Below are 26,239 nucleotides of genomic sequence, written 5' to 3' on the forward strand. Positions count from 1 at the left end.
TTTCCCTCCTGATGCGTGACCTGATATGTGTTGTACATATTTATTTTATAATAGGGGATGACCGCTCCCATGCGCGTGACAAATGCACCGATATTTATTTTATTTTAGTTTACTTATTATTATACAATGATGTGTGAGCATTATATTGTAATCATTACAATACACTGTAGGTACCTATTATACAATTATCAAACGATAATAATAGGTACCTATATTATAATTATTTAATAACTTATTACTTTATCAATAATTAGTTAATCACATTTATTTAGTTGATTTGAAATTATACATTGTATGTTATTTTTAATAAATATATATACCAGTATATCTTAATAAAATACACACATTTTTAAATATACTTGTATTAGTTATAACTCGCTGGAAAGCGGGAATGGATTTGTGGTTATGTTACGTCTAATTTGATGCCTATCAGCTATATCTGCATATTATGCGAGCGCGATGCGACGGACAACAGCGACAATAGTACTTAAGTCTCTTATTTCTGTAAAACTATACATTATAAACAAGTAACAACGCATTATATTTTAAGTTTAATTAATAGCTCAATCAATATGAAATAATATACTATTATATTAATTCATTGTCTATACGTTGACATACAAATTTAAACTTAACTCAACTTTGTACCATTTTAGCTCATATATGAATAGCAAATAAACCTACTCTTTTAGTTTTATTTTTGTGTATGATATCATAATTGTATTCAATATTCGTATTCGCAACGAAGTACAGATGCGAGAATTCAGGTGTTCTAACAAAATATACCTTATCACGTTCGCTGTTGCCTGCTGATCATATATTTTGGATAAAAGCACATACTTTAGATGTAAAAGGAAATCAATACTATTTTCGTTGACGCCGTTACGCCAATTGGCTATAAATATAATTATCGACATACGACTTGGACATGTGTTTAATAATATTAATGGTCGGTAACGCTGAAGAAAAACTGATTACGTATCGCTGACTGAGTTACTGTGTGTATTGAACATCCCCAGTGAACCTGATCTGTGATAACCAATTTTTATTAAATTGTAAATATTCAAAAATAATAAGTTAATATTCAGGGAATTTTCTTTTTCATTTGATTAGCCGAGAGTCGAAAACCTGTCTTAAAAGTAAACATTTGATTGTACTGATGAATTTCGCATACTACACGTTTCTCGGTGTTTAATAATTGTTTCCAATTTTTGTAATCATTCGACGAAGTGATGATCGAACTGAAAACCTATTTAACTCGATAGTAACTCGATTTTAATTGTATATACGTGCATAGTGCTGGAATTACACCCATCACATATTCACATTTTAATTTCATGGTTTAGCCGTATATGTTAAAGGTATTATCTGAACTGCTGGAGCTCGTTCAGCCACCGTCAAACAATAATACAATATAATGTATGGGTTAATGTGTATATTTTATTATACTATTATACAGAGTTGAGTATGTGCGGCCTTCGAAGCAAATTTACCGAAAAAAGAAACGAATTCACTGGAATTGTCCTTTATGTAAAGAGTTCACAATGCTCGGGCATACAATATATGTGCAACAATAATAGGGTGCCTATACTATAATACCTATATTATAACTTAATGGTTTCGAGAATAAATTTCAACCATTTACAGGATATGGTTTGGTTGTCGAAAACTTCTACATAATTCGACTTATCACAATGAATTTTCATCCGACTGACTATGCATATAGCACTGAATAAAATATGCAGTTCTGTGGATAGCCTGTACAGACCCGAATAATCAATCCTAGTTTTTTGTTTGAAAACCAAATCGCAGTCTTCTGTGACAACGTTAAAAATGGAATTTCGATTACAAAATAACGTAAGTATGTGGTATCACCCTCACCATAACCACTATACAGCCTTTTTAAAAACATGGTGGCATCAGCAACTCATCACCTTCTACACTTACCTATATTTCACTGGCTGAATTATTTAATGTGTCTATATAATAATAATGGGTCGACAATTCGTATATTTGTCGAAAAAATTTTTTGTCAGCATAAGGCGACGTCAGCTGCGGACACGTGGGTAGAGGTTATACTATTAATATTATGTACTTCACCATAATAATATATTATACGACGACGTAATAAAACCTGCGCACGGCGAATGGCGATAAAATCGCTGATAGGGCGAGGAATTCTCAGCGTTGGCTATACAGACAATAGTGATATTAACACACACCCTTAAATGTGTCCTACCCCTATGTTCGTTTTTGTGTGTGTGTGCGTCTGTGGCTGCGAGTAAAGAACCCATGCACAAGACAAACACACTTATCGACCAATGTTTTTATAATCATTATTTAGTTATTATAACTTAAAATAACCAAAAAAAATGTCACTGCTTTGTATTTATTTACTTGGTCATATTTGATATTGATCAATAGGCGACAACAATAGGCTTACCACTATACTTAGAGAGAAAAAAAAGAAAAAGATTTAAATTAATTAATATAAATATAAATTCCAGGTATTATTTGGGTTTTCATAATATAATCATTAATCATGATATTATATTATTATCATGTAATATTATTTAATGAAAATAATGTAGCCATGTAGGTGTATAATATAACCTAATGTAGTATATTAAAGTCACAAACTCACAACGGACATAAAATAACTTCACAATATTGTTTACTTTCTAAATAGTTTACAATCGGGATTTGGACTATTTTATATTCTTATAATCATATTATTATACATATATTATAGAGTACACAATAATAAATTAACATCAAAAGTTATGGAACCGCTGATGTATAGTATTTGAAAGTAGGCAATTGACATTATTTTGAGATAAGTACACCTTTAAAATATCTAAGTAGATTACTAATAAAAATAATAAAATTATTTTCCTTTCTAGTTAATCATTTCACAAAATGTACCTATTAAGTTAAACCAGTTATTTTGCTATTGCATTTTTGTTGCATTCCTTGTTATTATTATAACTTTGAAATTTCACTTGGTACAAATGTAGAAATTTTAAATTCTGAAATATAATATCATGAGATAATTTTCAAGCAGTTGTACCCCGTTGTATACTTTTATAGAAAATATATAATCATAGGTACATAAAACATTTTATGAACTTTGGATTTAATCATTTTAACATTTACGAGGACATACTGTACTCACATAAATTCAATCTCAGTAAATTAATAATATTTCAAATTCAACTTGACAACTTGTAAACTTGTATGCATATTTGATCAAAATATATTATTAAGTGTCGTGATATTACGTTGACCGTTGTTAAATTTTTCATTGAATTTGTTGAAGATTGACGAAGATAAAATACATTTTTAGAACTTATATTAAAGAAGATTAAGATAAGAACACTATAATACAGTTAATGAAAACATCAAAACTCCTAGAGTGCTAGTTTCTTTTATAGTACTCTTTCTTAAAAGTCAAAAACCAACATCATTTAAAATTTAAATGTATTATTTGTATATGTTTGATCTACTAACAGTATGTAAATTATGGGTAATGTACAATGTATATTATGTTTTAGCAAGTATGCCAAATTGAAAATCCTAGCATATACGGAAGGTTGATCAGTAGCCCGAAGAGTTAGGCCTCACCCTAAGATAAATAATAATATATAATAATTATTAATTATAGTGATGGGTGTAAAATATTTAGATCATAAATTAATAAATTAGTAGAAATATCATGTTTTTCACATTATATAAGTATAATTATTTCATTATTCGTACGGGCGTAGGAAAAAAGATAAATAATGCAACATTGCAATATAGATGAAACAACTAAACGATTGCATGACATACAATTTAAAGCATTCATAGAATAATAAAGGGCGTACATGACATTAAGAGGTTATAATTTTGCTTTTACTGCACATTAATTAATAATAATATTCTTTTATATTTTGTACACGTTTTATTTTTAACAGGAAATTAGCGGCAGACGGTTGAACGAAGAATAAAGTTGAAAGTGCTCCAAAAATAAGAACAACATTTAAAATTAGTGATGTTGAAAGGACAGTACATTTTTATTATTATTCAGAAAATGAAACATAAAAGTGACGTTTAGTGTATTTAAATCGTCAGAATCGTAAAAATCAAGAATGGCTAGTTTTAATCGAAAAATGTGCAAATTGTAGGTATGTATTTACGAAGTTATGTTTAATCGAACCAATTCGAACGACTCGAACGTCGTAAAATAATCAATATCAATTATCTTCAACCAAGTCGTTAATTGAATGCGTCCGCCTACTAATTATTATCATTTTGCCGATTATAGGCTCGTAAGACCATTATAATATCGAAACGGTGTGAAAGTGAGATAAATCGACTACGATCAATAACCGAGCGAGCTCAACGCGTGTGTTCAAAAATCTCCACACCACGAAACGGAAAAATAACATTTTTTAAGCACTTGTTTGCGTAGCCGGAAACGATATTATAATTTATAATATGCGGCGGCGTCTATATGATGTTTGGTCTAATTAGGGACGGCGGTAGCAGAAACAACAGCAGCTGAGAGCCGTTTTGTAGATTACGGTTGGAATAATTATGTTTTACGAAATCGGTCGATTGGTAAACAACAATAAAAATGTGGAGAGAAATAAGTAGGAGCGGTACAAAAAACGTCTCAGAGGATATAAAAACACAGCCATACGACGCAACGCACCAGTATAATATTATGTTATTCCAACAGATGTGGTCGAGAGTCATGGGGGTTAAAAAACGGGAGGGGGGGGAGGGGGATGCACTTGTACACAAAAAGGGAAATATGTTTAAAAAAAAAGAATATAATATGTGCACTATAATAATATTATTATTATGTATATTATATTATACATTTACACGATGTGCCCAATGTGGTGATTTCCACCTGTAGCGGCGGGCGGCTTCTGGGTGAACACGGTGTGCAGGCCACCCGAGAATAATTTGATCGTTTTTTGTCGTCATACTTCGCCTTACAAAGACGATTTTACGATTTTAAAGTAAGTACCCATTTTACTAGGTTATTTTAACATTAGAGGGAATTGATCTGTTATCGAATTTGAAAGTAAATACATTATCCAGGGTCCCAGGGATGCTTTTTTTCCGAAATTTTGATTTTGAAAATTAGTTGTGAGCGTTTTAAAATAAATAAAACATCTGTTATTTCACTATACGTGCGCAAGACGCGCAGGTGCGTATTCCACGCGCTCGCCGCGGAACTGGCGGACTGGCGGAACGATGCGCGTGCGAGCGTCCGTCCGTCGTCTCCACCACCGCTTGACGGTCGACCGTGGCCGGTTTCTGCGTCTCCTCCGCCACAGCCGTGCACCGAAAAACTCGTCGCCGATCGACGGTGCGGGGGGGCGAGGAGAAACGCGTGCGTGCGACCGTGTGCGACGGCGGGTGGTGCATGTGCGTGCGCGTGCGCACCCGGCCCGACCGGCGACGACGAGACCGCCGAATTCCGATCTCGTCCGCACCGCGTCATACGTATCGCGCCGGCCGGTCGACCACGACCGCGCAACCACACAGTCCGACAACGCGCCCGCCGCCGTGCTGCACTCGCGAGCGTTCGTCGATCGGTATCAGACAGTATTAATATCAATTCGTAATATCGTTACAGCGATTGTCGGTGATTTTCCGTTCTACGCCTCTCGTCACTCCGCCGGTTTTTTCCGTTTACGAGTTCCCGGTTTTCCAGTTCCGAGATCGTTCCACACACGTCTGGCCTTTGTCGGATCGGGGCACGCGGGGGTTCCGCTGCTATGAGCATTATCGACAACGGCAGATCGTCGCTACACCGGACACGAAAAGACTCCAGTCAGGTAAGTCTCGGTGGCGTTTCAACGGCACGTCAGTCGCATAATATCGTCTTAAGTCTATTAATTATAATACATACCTACCTACTCTGCGTGTCGTCTCCATCGTTGCTGGAGAAACGCATCAACGTGATCTCGAGTTGTGCGCTTTCTAGTTCCGAATTAGCTAGGTTTTTTTGTTTGGAAATCCGACCCATTACGCCGACAGACGCACAAAGCAATTTTTCATTCTTCTTGCGCACCTACGCTGCCCATTGTCGTAATTTGTGCATGTAACGATGTGTGCCCCGGCGGCGAGTGCACAACACGAGATTTGACCCACGAGCAAAATACCTATTCGAAAACCACCAAGGTCAAGAGTCGTGTTTTGTTCGTCGGCTCACGTGACCTGGTATTATCAAATATTTCGTTTTACTCGGTAGCGGTCTGTGCCAGTGTGGGCGACTGGCGGCCTTTTCAGAAAATGAAAGGTTAAAGTCATTACACATTTAAACGACGGTCCCACCCGCCTCCACACTTGTTGCTTTTCTCGGGTGCCCCAGTAAACTAACTGAGTATACTGACTTGTTAATCGGCATTCGTCTCTACCGCAGCTGCACAGGTCGCTACTTTATTGATTATCATACCTGGGTAGATACCATTAATCTTTTTTTTGATTTACGAAACAAATCCTTCTCGGCACCTATTAGGTATAACCGATGAGCCGTGTTAAACGTTGTTGCTGTTGTACAAATTCTACGGTCCCAATCGACCCAATCGTATGCAGGCATGCAGCTCCATTCGCTTAACATACTTTTTGTCTTCGGAATTCACTCGAATTCCGTCACCGTATCGTCTCAGTATGCGGAGAACGTCGCGTCCGGGTGTCCCCAAAGATAATAACGGACTCGGGTCGCTGTTATGATATTATTATTTTGTCGGTGTGACTGTTTCAAGTAAATAATAATATTATCATGTACAACGTTATTATTATAATAGTGCTGTGCGCTATAAAACGTATGAATAATTCATTTGCCGTCGTATGCGTACCCAAATTCACAGACATTTAAAACCGCTGTCGTTGTAGGTACCTAACCGCCGTAGTGTCAAAAGCCAAAGAAAACGCCTTCGGCGAGCACACCCAATGCGGGTAGCGGGGTACAACGATTACTACAAATTAAATTATATTAAATTATGTGTCTTTTGTAAAATATATTATCAGAATGTTATGTTCTTTGAACAGTCCAAGCCTGCCCAAAAACCCAATATTCATTTACACGTTTGACTAATGTTGTTAACCTAACACCCGCTTGCAATATTGGAATGACTTGTTATTATCTTGAAATTATTTGAAAATTGGATTCCATGTTGGTCCATTTATCTCTGGCCCGACCAGTCTCATGTAGGAAATAAAAACATTTTATTAAGGTAACCTATTCAATATAAAGTTTTCTTAATTTTTTTATTTTCTGCTGAATATTTATATCATAAAAAAACAGTTTTAATATATTTGATAATTATTACAATTATAGGCGCTGTCATTTATATTATATTGTATATTATGAATTATTGTTTATTGCACAGTAGGTAATATTTATGATAGTGGACGAAACGTTTAGAGAGGTGCGGGGGAATGATGCAAAGTTGGTTGTTTGTTTAAATGCTAACTTTTTTTTAAAAATAGTAAGCTTCCTCCAATATTTGACTAAATCATCGCCTACGATTTGTGTACACTAGACTGCAAAACTTCAATGGCTTTTTAAAACAATATAATATGCTACTAGAAATCAAAATCCTTATAATGTATTAACTGTGTACTGATGTACTGTTTAGCGTGTAATGATTGACAAATAATATTTTGTATAATGATGTCTATGCTTAATACAATATTTTATATAGTTACTATCTAACTGTCTATAATAATTTTAAACATTTAAAAAGTAGGTACCTCTAAAGCTTGAGTTCTGTCAGAAAATAATACCTCCTTTTGGCCACTGACCATGTCATATTGTATTGCCGAGCCCAGAAGACGGCATTTTGGAAAAGTATCAAACTTGGGGATAAATCGAAATATATGCAAAAACACCGTAATGTATCCCCACATCTTCGACAACCGTAAATGCTCAAAAACCAAACAAAAAAACACTTTAAAATAACGTACAAACAACTAAACACTATACATTTTATATTATAATACTGTGCTATAAATTGTACTAATTATTCGATACACAACCGCGTTGCCACGCGTATAGGTTCGTAGTTATCGGACTTGGGAATGATTTTAAACTCTTGACCTTTCTCGTAAATGTTCTTACACAGCAACTAATACACAGTTTCTTATCATCGTTGTTCATATGATTGGAGAATCGTCCATATTTCTATAACATTAGGTGTGTACCTATATTATTATAAAAGATGAAACAGTGAACACACATATTTTTGGGTTAACTGCATGACGTCCCATGCATTCCAAGAAATAAAGGCGAGTTATAAATATTTCATTTTTTTCTTTCGTTTAAGTACTACGATAATAATAAAATCGATAAAACGGCCACCCGGGAGAAGTATTAATTTTTTCCAAACACGTTTGTGGGACAAGGGCGGTTTTCTGCGTTGACGTGACGTGGTGGTCCATTTCTCTTGGAACGTCTCGCATCCTACCGTGAATTACTTGACCATGTATACGATATGCTATAATGTAGTACGTATCATTATACATAGAATGTTTAGTATTTTTAATGTGCTTGTATTGTTTTTGACATTCTTTCATACACTGCACGTGTTGTCGACGGGGACCGCAGTAACAGCCGTGTATAAATTCGATAAACGTCGTCTATACAGTGTTTTTTTTTCCGTTCCACATCGCAGTTCAATCTTTTCGAATTAAATGGGCGTCCGAGATAAAGGAACTACCTATTTACTCGTTTTAAAATACCCCGTAAGATGAAAATATCGTGTCTTACAACCAACCGTCTCGTCGGTGTCACATCAGTCGGAATCGCTTGAGGAGTTGAGGTTTATTATTAAGTATTTTGGCTCTTTATGGCTTTTTATGGCTCTATATTATTATATTTAGGTGGGTTGGAAAATGAAGTAGTTTTTATTTTATTTTTTTTGTTCTCTGCAACCGACAACGTCTTCGTTGTACTGATAGGGTCTAATCCACCGTCACCTAGGAATCGAATATTTTACTCTATACTATACCATAGGGTCGCGCGCGTGTGTGTGTGTGCGCGCGCTCGCGAGTTTTTTCACAAAAGACCCGCACGAACATTTTTCACGCGCGTTAAATATTTTTCGGGACAGAGTACAAAAGGCCTTTTGTGTGCCAGTTTGTGTGTGCTGCCTACATCGTGCGTGTTGTCGTGTATTGTTGTGCCTATACACCTACCATACGACGAAAAAATCTCGCTGCAGAGTATAGAGTTGACCGGAATAAACGGACAAAAAGAAATCGCAGTTCGTCGACTCAGAGAAACCGCGTCTTCTGCGTGTGTGCATGTTCACCCTGTGTACGAGATTTCCGAACACGGGACACCCTTCCAGATGTTTTGGCACAAGGATTTCGGCGAGCATATACCAGAATTCCTTTATTCCTTTGTGAACCGGTGACGCTGGTAACTACCACCAAACAACACGTGATCGTCGAAGCCAGTACTTCTATATTTTGCTGAGATCTGCGTTTTACTATTATCGTCAGTGTGTTATTGCTTATTATTATTATTATTATTATTATTATTATTATTATTATTATTACGATCGCCAGATCGCCGCGTATATACGCATTATTATATTATGTATTATACAATGTTTGAAACATTCATTAGCCATGTCGAATTTCGTATTATATTGACGGATATTATTGTGAGCAGTCGTTATAGGAGGTGCTGCTAGCTGCTGCTGCTGTTACTGTTCCGATCGAACCGTATCGCGTTAAAGGATTGACGCCAACACGACACGCAACCGTGTCGGCGGCGGTGATTTCCCTTTGAAATCTATCAAATTGTCTGATATGTGCCCCCATACGATTATATATACATATATAATATATCTGTATACACGAGGATATTATAATATGTAAATGCGTCGTATACTAGTATATATTATATTACATTCGATATCGAACAAAACACTTCGACTACGACAAACATATGTATATACCAAAACGTACATCCGATTAATAATACTATTTCTAACGAACGATCGTCGGATACGAAATTTTAATGAGAAAATAAACCAAACGTTTTGTTTGAATTAAAAAAATCCCAACTATTTTTTTTGACAACGTTTTGTTTTAATTGCAGTGTTAATAGTTTTCCTTCAAACCGTGTGAACGAATTGTTGACCATAATAATTGCTTCTATACTCTTATTTATTTTTAAAATGATAAGTGATAACTATCATGTTCAATTTTTTTAATGAGGTACAATCGAATACCACGAATTTATAAAAAACGAAATATTAACGAACACTTTTTATATATACAGGGTTATTCAAAATGAATCAATTCGATGCTTTACGCATCTGGCTTCCTAGTTCCCAGGTCACCTGATCTTACGTCATATGACTTCTTGTTTTGGGGATACGTTAAAGATTCTGTGTACGTACCATATAGGAGCTAAACAATAAGTTGAATAATAATAATTACAAAACGGATATGTATGAAATTAATTTGAGTTCCGACTAAAATATCTACTAGATATCTAAATATATTGTTTGTGTTGTGCAGACCAAGGGAAGTCACATAGAACATATTTTATTTGTACCATTAAATCAACTTGAAATATTATTATTTTATTTAATGTAGGTTGTAGGTACCATATTACCATATTACCTACTCTAAACCTTAAAACTAAAAATATATAAGAATTATGAATTGGATGAATCATTTTGAATAACCCTGTGTAGTTGTATGTATATATACTTTTATTTTATAGCGGATGTTTAGTGTTAGTGAGTGAATCGATCGTGTATATGGATATATCATATATATATTTATATATAAGTTAATATTAGTCATTGTTACAATATCGCCGTATTAATAGTGTATGACTCGTTTATTGTAGTTTGCACGGAAGCGAAAATCGTGTCTAACCAGTGTTATAGTCCAATGGTCGTAAATTCATCTTTTATTGAATAATGATTGTATAAAGAGAAAGAAGAATATTTCACTTAGATCCTATGAAATATTCCTATGGTTATTTTGGTGAATGTAAGTAACGATTTGAAATGAGACACCCGTATCAGGGTGATTTTTTGGTATGCTCACTCCCATTTTACTACTTGACTACCTACTTAAAGAGTGTCAAGTTATTTAGTGGATGATTTTCTTAAAAATTCTAATGTATTTAAATCAAAATTGTAATGAGCTGTGCCAGAGTTATTATAATGTTTATACTAAAGATAATAGTTCTTAAAAATGGTTTTATATAAAAATATAAATTATATGTAATATTAGATGTATTATTTATTATACTTAAATCATTTTTACAAATTATTTATATTGGTATGCCAATAGTAATTACTAACTTTTTCAAATCTCCTAAGTCCTCATTTCACTTAACACATCACTACATACAGACATATTATCCTTAGCACTCAAAGTTATATAAATCAAAAACTTCTCTCTCGAATTTGATTTAGATACATAAATGTTCTAAAAAAGTATTGGCTTAATTATAAAAAATGAAGGAGAGGGGTTCTTATTTGAAAAACAGAAGTTTGTATTGTTACATGATTATCCTCAAGTGGTAAACAATTTTAAGGATTCGGAAAATAAGGTATTGAAGTGCGGTATTTAAAAATTCCAAAAAATTAGAATTTGAATACATGCATAATTTAAGCATAAAAAGAGGGTGATCATGCTTAAAAAATCAACCTGTTTATTGTACCAAATAATGAATACCAAGTTCCGGATCCTTGCACAAAAAAGTATGAACCTACATACTATAGAAAATTATTATTCAAAAATAAAGCTTCGAACCCGAGCATGTGCACGTTACTATAAATTAATTATTATATAATCCATTGGCCACTATATTAGTTGGATATAGGTACCTACATGTTTGCAGTAAAATAATTTATTTTTTAGTGAGAAGAACGCGAGGATATTATTATTATTTGACGCATAAATTATTGTTTACGCTTTAAATATTAAATAGTATATAGACGTTTTAAAAGATTTGTTTTATCTCAAAATAATGTGTTGTTTTTATTTAATTCCTTGTAAAACGTGTTCGAACTATACAGAATCGTTAACAAAAATGTTGTATAGGATTGGTTTGAAAAACGTTGAATTACATAATTTTTTTTTACGACCAATGGTAAATAGAGGTACCTATGTTACATATATGTATATGTTTATCTTTCAATGTCATGAGTTATCTGCAACCTGTGAACTCCTACACACAATCGCGGTGAACTCCTGAATAACCATTTTTCTTTATCTCGGATTCGTATGTATAATACGGTATATAGGTAGTAAAACGCTGAATAACATGATAGCCAGCAGTGTGCGTCTTGTAAATAGTTTTCACGTTCGAACTTCACATACACGGTGCAGCTGCGGTTCGTCTCGGAACCGGAGAGGTTCAAACGATAATAATAATGGATTTCGTGCGCTGCAATAATAATTATTATTGTGCCTATAGACCGGGTGTGTGTAGGTCGGTCGTTGTGTGTGCCGACCCATACAAGAGAGGAATCCCGTTCTACTCTTGGTTTGTTTTCGAAAATTCTTCAATCGATTTCACGTTGTTTACTTTTCAAAACGGTCCAAATAATACAATTATCGTCTGGGGCACGATTTAATACTTCCTTTCGGATCGTGTGCGTATTATTTTACTATTATAAACGTCTCGTCTCGTGTATATGCAGCCGTTGCGCGTATTACACACACTCACACACAATAAAAATATGGTTATTTTGCTCAACTCGTCGTCGATGCACCTTGTACGCGTATATGCTATACGGTGTACCGTACTATGCGTATAGGCAATAACATACAAGATGATTACCATATTATTATAATCGGCCCGCGGCGCTTTTTAACAGCCCATGGCGGCATCGATGAAACGATCGTCGTTGTCGTCTTAAATTTTTTTTTCTTCTTTTCATCACAATCGATTTGAATATCGCTCGTGTGCTCTGCGGTAGATAAAATACACAAAAACAAGACGACCGACTCAATATAATAATCTACTTGTAAGTCGCAGTTATATAGGTACAAGTAGTAATACTGGTCTCGCCGCGGACTAAACCAGAGTATGATTTTTACGCCACTCGAGTGCGTATATCGTGTGGAAGAAAAACCGAAAAGAAAAAAATCCATACGCATATTATTATTATTATTGCTGGTGCACACACACACACACACACGGATTGTTTGCATTGGACGCTCGTTAGCCGGTCCTTGTTCTTCCCATAATATTATAACTGCCGCCGCCGCCCACTCCTCTTCTCCCGGTCGATGGCTGCGGCGGTCGTCTCTCATGCGCACTCGTGTTGTAGTCTAGTTAAGGAAACATGTGAGGATTGATAAATTATAGGTCTGCTCCTCGATCCGGACAACCGGTTTCTTTTTTTCGGCTCTCCGGGCACTTTCCGATGCGTACCTTATAATGTATAGTATTATATTATATAGGTATAGCTGGTAGGTATAGTGTGTTGGCGGTGGTAGTGGTACAACTACAGTGTCGGGCAGTAGGCACCGGTCGCACAGGACCAGCTTCGGTTGTTGTTGTTGTTGTTGTTGTTGTTGTTATTATTGTTGTGCCTGTGAGTTGTGATGCACAGATGGCGTATGGTTAACCGTCGTCGACGGTGAAAAACGGATACGCATCCGATCGGAAGTATAATTATCAACACGTTGAAGGTGCCCATTTACGGTTTACTTATACTCATATTATAATGATACCGCTGCAGTCTTTCGGATACAAAAATTTTTTCATTTTTGCTTTCGGAATGGCCCTCCTCTATTGAGGCCTCTTCATCGACAGCCTCTCGTTGTTGTTTATACGTTCACTCTGTATAATTCATCGAGCCCGTTCGATATTTTAGATTATATAAACGTCCCGAGGTACCTAATATTATATTGTTCGATATTATGCTGTTTAGTATTATAGTATAAGTGGTGCTCGCATCGTATATTATGATGACGATCATTTGACGAGAACAACTATACAAGAGATTTTTTCCTCTACGCGGGCAGGCGGTTTTCGACGGCAATTAATAATAACGCGTTATTGTTGATAATCATCGTGTGATGATCGCCGAAAAAATAAACTTACATCATAAAGTGGGTACCTACGTGAGCGTCGTTGTTAAACTATTGTTCTTGTACTGCACCGTGTATACTAGTATTTATGTTAATAGCCGTTTCTCGGTACATAACACCTATTAGCCTATAGTGTCTAGACTCTTAAGAGCGGATTTCTGAGTTTTCTCATATATTTTTTGAATTTGTGCTGCTAGATGGCAGTAAAAAATGTGGCTGATTTGTTGATAATAGAATTTGCAGAAACACTTGATTTTGGTACTTGAGTTTTTGGGTTTTGAGAACATTTAGGCTATATTTTAAATTTTTAGAATTTATTTTACTATCGTTTATAAAAAAATCATGATTGTTTATTACCCAAGTAAAATTTCTTTGTAACCTATTACAAAAAAGTAATTGAAATCGTTAAACAACTTGTTTAAAACATCAAGATTGAACTATCATAATTGTATAAAATATAAACTATACACGATTAAACAACATTGACTTAATAACAAAAAACAAATCATGCATACTTTGAGCAGATATAAGAATCATATTTTAAAGTTCTAAGAACCTAAAAAAACACTACGGCTTTCACCTATTTACTGTTATTTAGTTAGTAGGATTATATTAATTTATTTTGTGTCCCAGAATGATTCTTATGAAAAACATATCATATGATTAACATTGTTCGTAAATCGGTGCTGTGCATTGTGTTATAAATTATAACAGCTTATTATTTTGTAAAATCAAGTGTTTGGAAAACATTATCCGACTACCATCTAAATTCGGCTATTAGCAGTGTATTTTGGCTTTCGAGTAACTGACCAATACGTGGTGTGTCCTGGTGTTACCTATAATAGTATTTAGAAAATTATATTTGTGTCGTAAGAATGAATCTGCGACTTTTAAATATTTTCAAATGCTGTTTGGGATTTTTACATAATTATATTGTGTTGTCGAAAAAATGTATACTTTTTGGAAACTGATTTATATTTTATTAAAGCGTTTTAGCATCTGCGGTATTAACCTACCAGTAGCCGTGTTTTTTTATTCAAAACCGTAAATTATTAACAACATTCAAGCGTTGCGGTAGCTTTTTGTGTTTATTTTAAAGCTATTTCCGAGATATACATATTAATTTCTTTTTTTTTCATATAATTGTTTATAACTGTTCACGCGAATAAAACGCGTTGTTAATTATTACATACATTTTCGTTTAACGCGTCGCTTTAATTATTCAATAATAATAAACTATACATAGGTACATGTGCGAGTGACCCAGTGAATATTCGGTATTTATACTATTTAATATAATTATTTCTATATAAAACTTAACACACAAGAATGTGTTATGTTGTTTTCACCCTAAAAGGCTAAGTATGACGTATAGTATTATGTGCATTAAATAGCAATAATTTCAAAATTATACGCCATAATTGTACGCGTCTAATTAAAAACTAAGATTTCGAGCAGTATTTATAGGCGTACGTCGTGCGTGCAACTGGGCGTGTGTCAAAAATTCTCATTGACACTCCCAGGTCCTTTTTTATACCGACAACTGACAAGTAAATGTAAAATATATTTCTGGGTCTACTGCTATATTTCTGGAACGCTAGCACATGTTGTTGAGAACCAAATATGACGATCGACCACACTAGCCGATCCTTAATGGTGATATTTAAGAAATAAAATCGATCTAAACCGAAACATAATTTCTACCTTGGGATTCGAATGTTAATTGACAAATTATTTTTGTAATTATATTGTTAGGTCCTTGTAATTGTTGATCCTGAAAATTGATTTATTTGTTTTTGGGTGGCCCACATCCGCCCATATGGGTTAGTTAGACGATAAACTTTGTTTCCAGAAGTTTCCCACAGTATATAGGTTCTGCTATGTCTTTGTCACTCGTTTTAAAATGTATGAATTTTTTGTAGTTATACTGTTTATGAAATATTGTTCTTTTAGCACCGCGTAAACGACGTGATGTCAGTTTCTAAAATTTATCAATGTGAAATTGGATTCTTAGTTCTCGTTAAATAATTTACTCTGACATCGGTTGGACAATAAATGATAATTTTCAATGAATGCTAACGAAAGACCAGGATAGCATGCCAACAAAGTTACCAACGGTGATGTGTGTTTTATACTTTTATCGCACATGCAGTATCTATTGAAGTCCTTAGACCAGTATGATAGGCATGTACTAGAACGATTGAAGTGTACGCGTGTGCTTATTTATCATAACCCGATTAATCATAAATTCTTTTTAAATAGTTTTTTTTTCTAATGGCTCAAAAGTAAAAATCCCACATTATTGGCTTAGTTTTAAAAAGAAACTTTCCAGTTTGTGTTTGACACAGTACAGTCATTGACCTAACCAAATTTTGACTATATGTATATTTTAATGTACACCAGTTAGTTTATTAACTGAGCCAAAGATATCTCACAACGTCGCATACTGTATATCAACTGTCAGTTGTATTATGTTACTATTATATAGTATTCTTGAATTAATTCTCTAAATAACATAGTTACAATTATGTTACTGATTCAACCATGAATTGAATGTTGATTGTAGTATAATTGTAGCCTGTAGCCTGTAGGTGTTCTTCATAGATCTGACTTTAGGGTGTTAAAATATTTTCGGTCATAGGTACAGTTAAATATATTTATTTACATTACTAAGCAGCCGGCTCAAATGTTCGGCTACCCACTGAGGGTTTAAATCGTTTTCTCGCCGTTCTGACAATCGGTAAATGTGAACATATTGCAAAATGAACTCTTTGCGTGTATTTATCGTTTGTATATAAAAATGAGTATCAAACCTAATATAATATTCGCATACCTACCAATGTTGATTCACTGCTCAATAACCAGTTGTGGGTGGGCGATGGCATATCTATTGCGCGCTATTACACGGGCTTTGGGCTCTTAGTAAATCGATCGATCAATCGGTAATAAATTAAAGGGAATGCAAACTGTTTTTTTTAAGGAGTTCATTATACGCAATCTGGAGGGTACGGTTCTTGCGGTTGTGTGTGTAGGTAATGACTAATATATTTTATTAGTGTGCTTGCACTTCTATCATAATTGTGCTACTTCGCCGCACGCTTATGTTGACACACAGTTCTTTTTTTCGCCAAGTAGGTACATAATAGGTATTTATTTTGGACATTTATATATCGTATGATTTATTATCTGTTTTACTATTTATTGAATGATATTTCTGAAACAGATTCAAATTCGTCGGCAACATTACTTTAGATCGATTTTTAAAATTTTTTACAAAATAAAATATAGTGTAAAACTAAAGCTTAGTTCTCAAGGAAAGTTTTCATATTATTAACTATTACTGCTCTAAAAAACATTCATTCATTACGTTATCCTTTTTTAATGATTTAGACCATTTTTAAAAATGTTATCATCATGCAATATTCATTTATTATGCATTTTTATGAATTCGTTTATTTATACATAGGTAGCTCTCAAATGGTGGTAGTGTTAAACAATATGCTCCAAAATCCTGATCGAGTACTTCAAATAAAAAATTCTCGTCCCTTGATCTTCGTTATATGGATACTGGAATACCTATTATTTAAAATATTTTCCATTTAAATTCGTTTATGTCGATTTATATATAGAAGTAGTAGCTATACGCTATGAGTAAAATACTAAAGTGTGAGTATAAAAATCGTATAGCCAGTCATGTGTTCGTATTAAATTGTGTCGTAATTAATAAATTATTCATTTATTATAGCTGCCTGGTACCTATACATAAAATATCGATTTAACGAAATTGCGCGTAATACGTGTATCATTGGTGAAAAGCTATATATTTTAAATTTTAAATTAAATAAATAATAAAATATTTTTTATTGCTTCTTCTCCATAGTCGCTTACAGAATCCTAAATACGCCACTGTTTGCGCCATCTGTTATACTAAATTTTAAAGTTTAACTAAGCGGAACGTAATTCGTTCTCCCAGATAATGAAACGTAAAATATATTTGATTTTTAATTTTAAGGTTTGTGTTTTTCTATCATGGGGGGGAGGAATTTTTGCAAATATGTAAAAAATTAGTATCGGGGAAAGAACCATTGGTAATTACTTATAGCTCACTATCATAATTAATTAATTAAATAATTTTAATTAATATGCTAATGCCTAATGACAGTTCAATTTTTCATCAGGCATGCGATTGACGACGTACGCCAGCAGCGACGGTCGAGCAGCGGCGACATGTTGATGCGCCATGTCAAGGCATGGACGCTCTAAACAATACGGTCCGGAACCGCCGCCGGCGGCCGTCTACACCAAGCCGCCGCCGCCGGTGCACGGCAACAACACGTACAACGGCCGCGCGCACCTCCATTACCAGCAGCAGTCACAACAGCAACACCAGCAATTGCTGCTGCAACAGCAATTCTACGGCACGCAGCAACAGCAACAGCAGCAACAACAGTCCAACGTGGTGGTCGGATCTAGACCCCCGTCGAGCAGTCACCACCATCACTCGTTGCCCAGGTACTATTATATTGGTTAGTTATTGCAACCGAAATCAGAATCAAAGGTTTGAACTGCAGAGTAGGGATACATTTTCGCTGTAAAGCTTTTTCCATCGTTCCTCGTTGCTAATTGCTCCTAATATTAAATCGCCTATAACTCACAGCGTTTAAACATTGCCTGATTTTGTATTTGTTCTGAACTTGGGGCATTTTTTACCTTATATGAACTGTACAGAATGTCAGATTGTAAGAATATCAGATGTAAGAATAGGACACAGTATAATATTATAAGTGTTAATATTTCCGTATTGGCCTAATCCATTTGTTTGTATTTTGAAGAACCAAAATGAAAAAGCAAATTTTTATCTCCGTAAATTGAAAACCCATGAAATTATTGAGATTCTAATCCTTTATTTTGCAAGGAACAAAATGAAGACTTATAGCTAATATACCACTTGAGTGTACGTACCTACCTATATATTATAGGAGTAGTTGAGGAATTTACTAGTGGTTCACTGTAATATGTATTTTGTCGAGTGGTAAATATACGCGATCAATACTCGTGTCCGGAGCCGGAGGGCTTAGTTTTGTAATAAATTGCAGACTGTTATCGTCGGATTTCCGTGGACGACGTAATTTGTGTCGACGACGAATCCGTTTTTCATCGCAAACCCGGAGGAAATCCACATAATTGACGAACATCCTTATGGTGGAGTTTGTTTGCTTTAAAATAATCTGACGCAGACATGTCTTCAAATTCGATTAATGTTGTGTTAATCTGCCAGGAACACTTATCCCTACAATACCATACATATATAGTATGTTTTGATATTTATTGATTATCGCAGTAAATTTATACTTTGGAAATGCTGTGTGTGTGTGTGTGTGTGTGTGTGTGTGTGTGTGTGTGTGTGCGTGCGCTCGCTTGTGGCACTTCTTATGATTGAGACGAGAAACTCGGTTGCGGCGTGTTTTTGTACAATTTTCTCCCGACAGGAGATATAAGAGTGAGGGAGTGTAGTATTATACATACCTCCCCCCTCGAGCCGTTCGGAGATTTGCCCGGCGTATATAATAGAACCGTAGAATATTATTTCAACGATTTCCAAAGGTTTTTCTATTCATACAAACCGTATACTATTTATAAACTACTTACCCCGTGGCCAACAAAGCTGCGGCTAAAAATCATCACGTACTAAATAATGATAATAATAATAATAAAAAAAAAAATAATAATAATAATAACAAAAATAGTAAAATCGATGGGAATAATGAACATCACTATATTATATACTATAGTCATGTCGGACTGACAGACTATATAGTTGTACCAGTGAACAAAGCGAAGAATTTCTCATTGTTTTCGTCCGTCGTCTCGCTGTTAAAGCTTTTTAGTTTTTATATATTATTATGCATTCTAAAAAACAATCTGCAATAATATTCTCTGTTAGATAGAGGAGAATTTTTGAACTTATACTAGCCAGACTATCTAGAGGATCGCACGGAATTCAGCAAAACGATGATATATAAAAAAAACTCTGCAATATGGCTCTCGGAAAATGCATTTTTAGATGGAAATATAACTCTATACGAATAAAATATTAATACATACCAACAATTTTAATGAAGGAAAATTAGATTGCTTTTTTATATGGACCTTTGGGCTTATGTTTATTATAATTCAGTGGCGATATCAAGGATGGGCTGAAAATGGTTGCGTAGGGGGTTCCATCATTCCTTTCTGGAAAATTTATAATTGTTTTCAGCGTTCTGTTACGAATACAAAATAACCATTTATATTAAAATGTATTTGTATGAAGTTTTCTGGAAAAGTCTAAAATGCAATATTTACTCACGAGTTCACGACATGTCGGCATCATCATATTAAACTTATAAGGGACTCTAATTTGGTCTATCCTATAAAATAAATTATTATGTCCCCTCTAAAAAAACAAATTCCTGCAGGCTACGCTACACGTATTATTTATTTAACCCTTAAGGTGCCTCTGCATTCCATCGTGTCCATAATTTAACATATCGTATGTTAAAATCCTAGTGAAGTTTTATTTGGCTAAACGCTAATGGTTATCTTTTTAATGTAGCATGTCACTTGATATAACCATAATGTTGAACAATTTTCAACTTGTGGGCTTGCGTTTATAGTGGTCAAATGGCTATCAGCTATACCACTGATAAAATGTTTAAAACGTGAAAGGTTACACAATATCTATTATCTTATTTCTAATCATTAAATATTAATTTTTTCTACATACCTATTGGACTCGACATTTGAATTTTTGGTCAAGTGTAATTAATTATTAATATTAGGAGTTATCTTTCGACTGTATATAGAACATTTTAAATAGGCATTGAAATTTAGAAAATAACGGTTTAATTACATAAGAATGTAAATTGTCAACTATTGAAATCCACGAAGTTAGAGATGGCAAAACCATTAGGTATAAAATTTCAGAATACGTCTCTGCAGGTGTAGACTTGAATCGTTACAATATTAATAATAACAGTTACATAATATAAACGATGTAATAATTGTTATCACGTTTGGACAGAAATGCCTGGAGCACGGACAGACATTCTCCGGCGGCCGGCGGATCTTCGTCGAACAGCTCGAACGACCGGGCTTACGCTGCCAACCGCCGAGCAAAGCACCACCGCGTGTACAACAGCCACCGGCAGGCGTCTCGCGGCCACCACAAGAGCGGCGGGGGCGGCGCCGGTGGTGGTGCCACCACGGACCCGGACGCCCTGTCGTCGGTGACAACGGCCGGCATCAAGTACAACCCACTGCAGCAACCGCCGCCACAACAGTTGAACCACCAATCGCTGCACCAACTACACCAGCAACAGCAACAGCAGCAGCACCACCACCGGCCGCAGATGGCGCAGGCCTGGCCACCGGTCGAACCGCCGCCGTCGGCCGTCCACCATCTCCAGCAACAGACGACCACCACCGCACAATACTTGCCGCAGCCGCCGCCACAGTTACCGCCGCAGAACGCCGCCGCTGCAGCCGCGGTCTTGAGGCCACATCACCAGCCACAGGCGGTGCCACTGTTGTTGCCCTCGTGTGACGTAGCCGTTGACGCATGCGGTGGCCACTGTCCGAGGTTCGAAAACTTCTGCCATTTCTGCTTGCTGGTGAGTCACCATAATGAGAATATATGATATAATATATGCCACGTATATAGACTGTTATAGTGTCTGAGTGGTGCCCGGCAAACTCAATTAAATGATAACAAATTAAAAAATATTTTAAGTTGCACTGTAATATGATCATTGTGATCTATCATTTTTCTTGATAACGATAAAAATAATAAATATTAAAAAAAACGAAATGTTTTTAACTGCTTTAGATAAAGTTAAAAAAAATATTTTCAAAAACGTTAACAATTTTTCATAGATTACGTTCATGAATGTTAATCTGACATATCCAATGCTGCAGTAATAATTTTTTGACCTCCGCGTAGCGGAATTTTCACTATACCGCCTGCGGGCGTGAAAAGCATTAACTGTCCACGTGGTTGACTGAAAAGATCGTTTTCCGACGTTTCAACCGGCATCGAAATTAAACATTCGATGCAAGTGAGACAAAAAACATATATTTAGAAGTTAACCATTAAGTATAATAAAAACTCCGAAATATTCACAGACATTCTGTTTTACATTTAAGTATAGCGTTTGAAGTCGTCATGTCCGTTCACAGTTTACACCCAGTAGATATTATTGTTATTTATAATTTTTTTTCAGAGCATAATGATATTACTCAAAGCGAATAAATAAAAAAACATTCACTGCCATAAATTATGGTTGAATGTTGAATTTTATCTTCCAATTTAATTATCTTGTTAATGATACCAAACTTATAAATATTATAATATTTATTAATTTATTATAGGACCGAGGTTATGAGTTATGACCAACGTTTTGTTTATATATCAGTTAGGTCAATATAATATATATTTTTTAAAATGAAAATAATTATTTATGAAATAATCAATAAAATGAATTTATTGTGATATCTAGTATCGTACGTTTTGATAAAAATGCAACCAGGTGTACCCACCGTCCGGTGCGTTTCACTGAAAAAAAAAAATAGTAAGGGTGTCTCGCTTAAGTTTCTGAAAAATAAATTAATCTTCAGGTACTCTACCCGTCGACCATTGTACAGATAGCATTATTATTATTATTATTATTATTTTGTATTGTACAATATATTTTAGTTTTTTATGCATGCCATCGTCTGCGTTTCACAGGTGTTTTATTTCGCGGGCATCACGGTGGGCTTCCTGTTGATCATGGCGGCCGTCGTGTCCAGCCGGGATCCTCGGTTCCTGTACATCGGTGGCCTGGTGCTGCCGGTCAGCGCGTTCCTGATGGCCGTTCAGTGCCGAGTGCGGCAGGACGCCGACCGCCGGAAGCGGCACAGGCAGCTGAACGGCCGGCACCACCACAGGTCGAACGCGGGCGCATTGATGGTGATCAACAACAACAGCAACCAACACAACGGCGCCGTTTCCGGCCAACCGCCGGCCACCGGATCCGGCACGGCCGCTGCCGCCGCCGAGACCATACCGCTGCAGAACATCATGGCGGCCGGCGGTGCCGATAACGGCGGCACGCTTCGCCGGCAGTTCCAGGGCAACGTCTATCAGTACGTTGGCCAGAGGGACGGCAGCGAGGCCAACTACAACGCGGCCAACGGCCATCACTACGAGACGACGTCTGAACTACAGCAGTGAGTGTTGTTGGCGTGTATAATGGGTGTATAACCATCTTTTTATATTATCTAGATGAAAATGTCTGTCTTTTTTTAATCATATTTAGATAAAACTAATTTAAAGCCTAATTTTATACATCCACTTAAGTATAGGAAGGTTACCGATTGCGTTCAAAATATTTAAGGTGTAGGCGAGTTGCGCTCCGTTATTACCTGGACCGCGATAGATTAATGAATAATCGCGTTAAATAATAGCCGTTTAAATTAGAAATGTGCAAATATATAATTATAATTTATTATAACAAGCAACTTTAGTTACTTTACTTAAATTAAAAAAAAAAAACATACAATATTGAACACTTATTATAAATGTAAATTATTGTACATATAAAAATATCTAATAATGTCAAAATGGTGTTAACCATATTATGCCAATCAGTATTCTGCATTGTGACGAACCAATTTAGCCGATATATTGGTATAGGTAAAGAGATAATGATAACTTTGTTTCGACTATGGATATCTCTCAATTACATACACCTATGAATTAAGATATATTATCCTTTGTGTTACTTGCTTCTGCTGGTTGTAATTACGGTTCATAGAAGATCCGGATTGGTACTGTTATAGAATATTGTCTTTAAAACAGCTATGATTACATTTTCAGTGGAGGAATGTTAATTTTTTCGAGCACAAAAAAGTTTTGAACTACTCAGTAATCGATTGATCAATTTAATATAATTTTTGAATTTTGAATTATTTTAATATGCCAATTTCAGTTGATTAATGATGTGCGATAATTTAATGTTAATGGAAGATCCGAAAAAAAACATATTTTCCATACCTGGAGAATGGAGATTTAACCAAAAGGTATGGTTGGTGGTTTACTGACCGCGAAATAAAAAAAGTTCAATAATTATTAATGTACTAACCGTAAATTACGAGGAGTGCCAATCGGTACACCGATTCCCACTGAACATGCCATTGAATAAAAGTTATCTGACTATCTGAAATAAATTATTATCTAGAATCTAGATGATTTTTTGTGGGAGGAAGTGTTAATTTTTAATTTGTTGCCTTTTAATTCGATTTGGTACTGTTCGTTATAAATACTTTTTAAGTTAAAATGCCACCCAATCCACACAAAAACCCGAATCCAATTATTTTTGAATTTTACCTATAGTATAGTAATAATAGTAATATTATGTACTTATAAAGTCAGATTGTATATATATAAATATAATTGTCTCGTCCGGTATTCCAGAAGAATAATCAGTGAGAATGTGTGATAAGTTTTATTGCTATTTGAGTAATTTCATGTTGTCGAGTTTACGTAACCGTAAGCCGCGAAATATAAACCATACATTTTATTATTTTAAGTTTAACGTAATATTTCACATTATAATACTACTGACTTCCAGTCTAGTATCCAATTATTTTTATTTTTATTGTATATTCAATTATTTACCTAGCAAAATTATTTTCTTTGAACGAAAATGTATTTTAATAAATATTCAATTTAAATATAATATAAATTATAAATCATAAAGGAAATTTTTTTTTTAATAATGCATAACAAGATGCGAAAATATGACAAATATATTGGTTCTTATAAATGGGTGATATATAAAAAAACGTTTGATTTCATTTTCAAATTGTATTTGTAATCATGTACATAGTTGTTTGTTATATTATTTCTTATTAGGTGTTTGATACAGTTATGTTGTTAAGCCATTAAGGTACTACGACGGTATAGGTATTAAAAAAAAATATAATAATCTTTTGTCAGAAGGTTTTTTAAATAACACTAACCTATATATTTATATTTTATAGTTATATATTTTTTACTTAATCAAAACCTTTTTCAAAACTATTTAGTGCATCATAGAAACAAAAGCTATGAGTAACGCTCGAAACATAAAAAGTTCTGGATTTTCTAAAATTATTGCTGCACTTCTATCATATTTGCTCCATTTCCATATGCTTGACAGTTATTTCCTGTCTTACTTAATATTATGTAAGTAGGTACCTATATCATTACAAGCAACACTACTTTATAGTTTATTTATGAGGATTTCTTCTGTGAAACATATAATTTAAATGTTATACAATTATAATATAATTTAGGGAACTAGTTCACTCATTTTTTTTCAATTGCAAATACTAAAATCTTGATAAAAAAAATGCTTGAAGCAGTTGAAGCCCTACTCGCCCTAAGGACGGCCCGGGGAACTCAGTATTATGACTTAGGAACTTCGGACTAGGGTCCGAATTTGTATGCACTCAAAAAGCATTAAACAGTATACATTTATGCATCAAAAAACCTTGAAATATGCTTTTATTTTTAATAATATGCAAAAATATGCTCTTACCCAGAGTCCATAATATATACGTCTATATATATATATATTTTTTTTTAAATTTCTTCCGTAATTATTGATGCTAGGTACTTACTCAATTACATAAACTTATTTTTTGATTACATTCATCATCGATATAAATATATTACTATGTGATATCGAAATTGCTTGTTAACCAAGCGATTAAGTGACAAATCGTTTTTATTTATTTAAATTTGCTTTTTGTCTGTTGCAGAATTGAAGGAGTGCCGTGGTGGAGACGAGAAGACAACCGACCGTATCACAACCGCGCCCCTCACCAGTAACCAACCGTCACCACACACACCCCTCGGATGGTCGTAATTATTATTATTTTTGTTTTTCAGTAGGCCCTGTCGAGTGTGTGTGTGTGTGTGTGTGTGTATTTATATATTATTATTATAAATACTATTTGTACCTATATTCATTATTAATATTATATTTTGTCACTAAGTTTTTGTTGTCGCCAAAGTGCTTAAGTGCGACGTTTGTACACATATACATATATATACATATATATATACACATTATATTATTAAACAACA

The 26,239-nt window shown here is 34.7% G+C and overlaps 1 protein-coding gene across 2 annotated transcripts; it reads left to right on the plus strand.

Moving 5' to 3' along the window:
- Positions 1-5,481: 5,481 nt before the first annotated feature.
- On the plus strand, positions 5,482-26,239 carry LOC111036196. 2 transcript variants are annotated; one of them, XM_022318130.1, is made up of 5 exons: positions 5,482-5,837; positions 18,248-18,597; positions 21,149-21,737; positions 22,853-23,334; positions 25,912-26,239. In XM_022318130.1, the coding sequence occupies exons 2-5, from the start codon at positions 18,326-18,328 to the stop codon at positions 25,979-25,981; spliced, it is 1,413 nt and encodes a 470-aa protein (XP_022173822.1). In that variant the 5' UTR covers positions 5,482-5,837; positions 18,248-18,325; the 3' UTR covers positions 25,982-26,239. The 2 variants fall into 2 exon arrangements, with proteins under 2 accessions (XP_022173822.1, XP_022173821.1); XM_022318129.1 differs by having other exon boundaries at positions 18,264-18,597.

Source organism: Myzus persicae, unplaced genomic scaffold, assembly GCF_001856785.1.
Source record: "Myzus persicae strain clone G006 unplaced genomic scaffold, MPER_G0061.0, whole genome shotgun sequence".
NCBI lineage: Eukaryota > Metazoa > Arthropoda > Insecta > Hemiptera > Aphididae > Myzus > Myzus persicae.

What these genes read in the sequence shown, in the direction of transcription:
- LOC111036196 (XM_022318130.1), top strand. Translation starts at nt 18,326, where the DNA reads ATGTCAAGGCATGGACGCTCTAAACAATACGGTCCGGAACCGCCGCCG. An exon ending in CACCATCACTCGTTGCCCAG is followed by an intron (nt 18,598 to 21,148) that starts GTACTATTATAT and finishes ACGTTTGGACAG; the next exon opens with AAATGCCTGGAGCACGGACA. An exon ending in TCTGCCATTTCTGCTTGCTG is followed by an intron (nt 21,738 to 22,852) that starts GTGAGTCACCAT and finishes TGCGTTTCACAG; the next exon opens with GTGTTTTATTTCGCGGGCAT.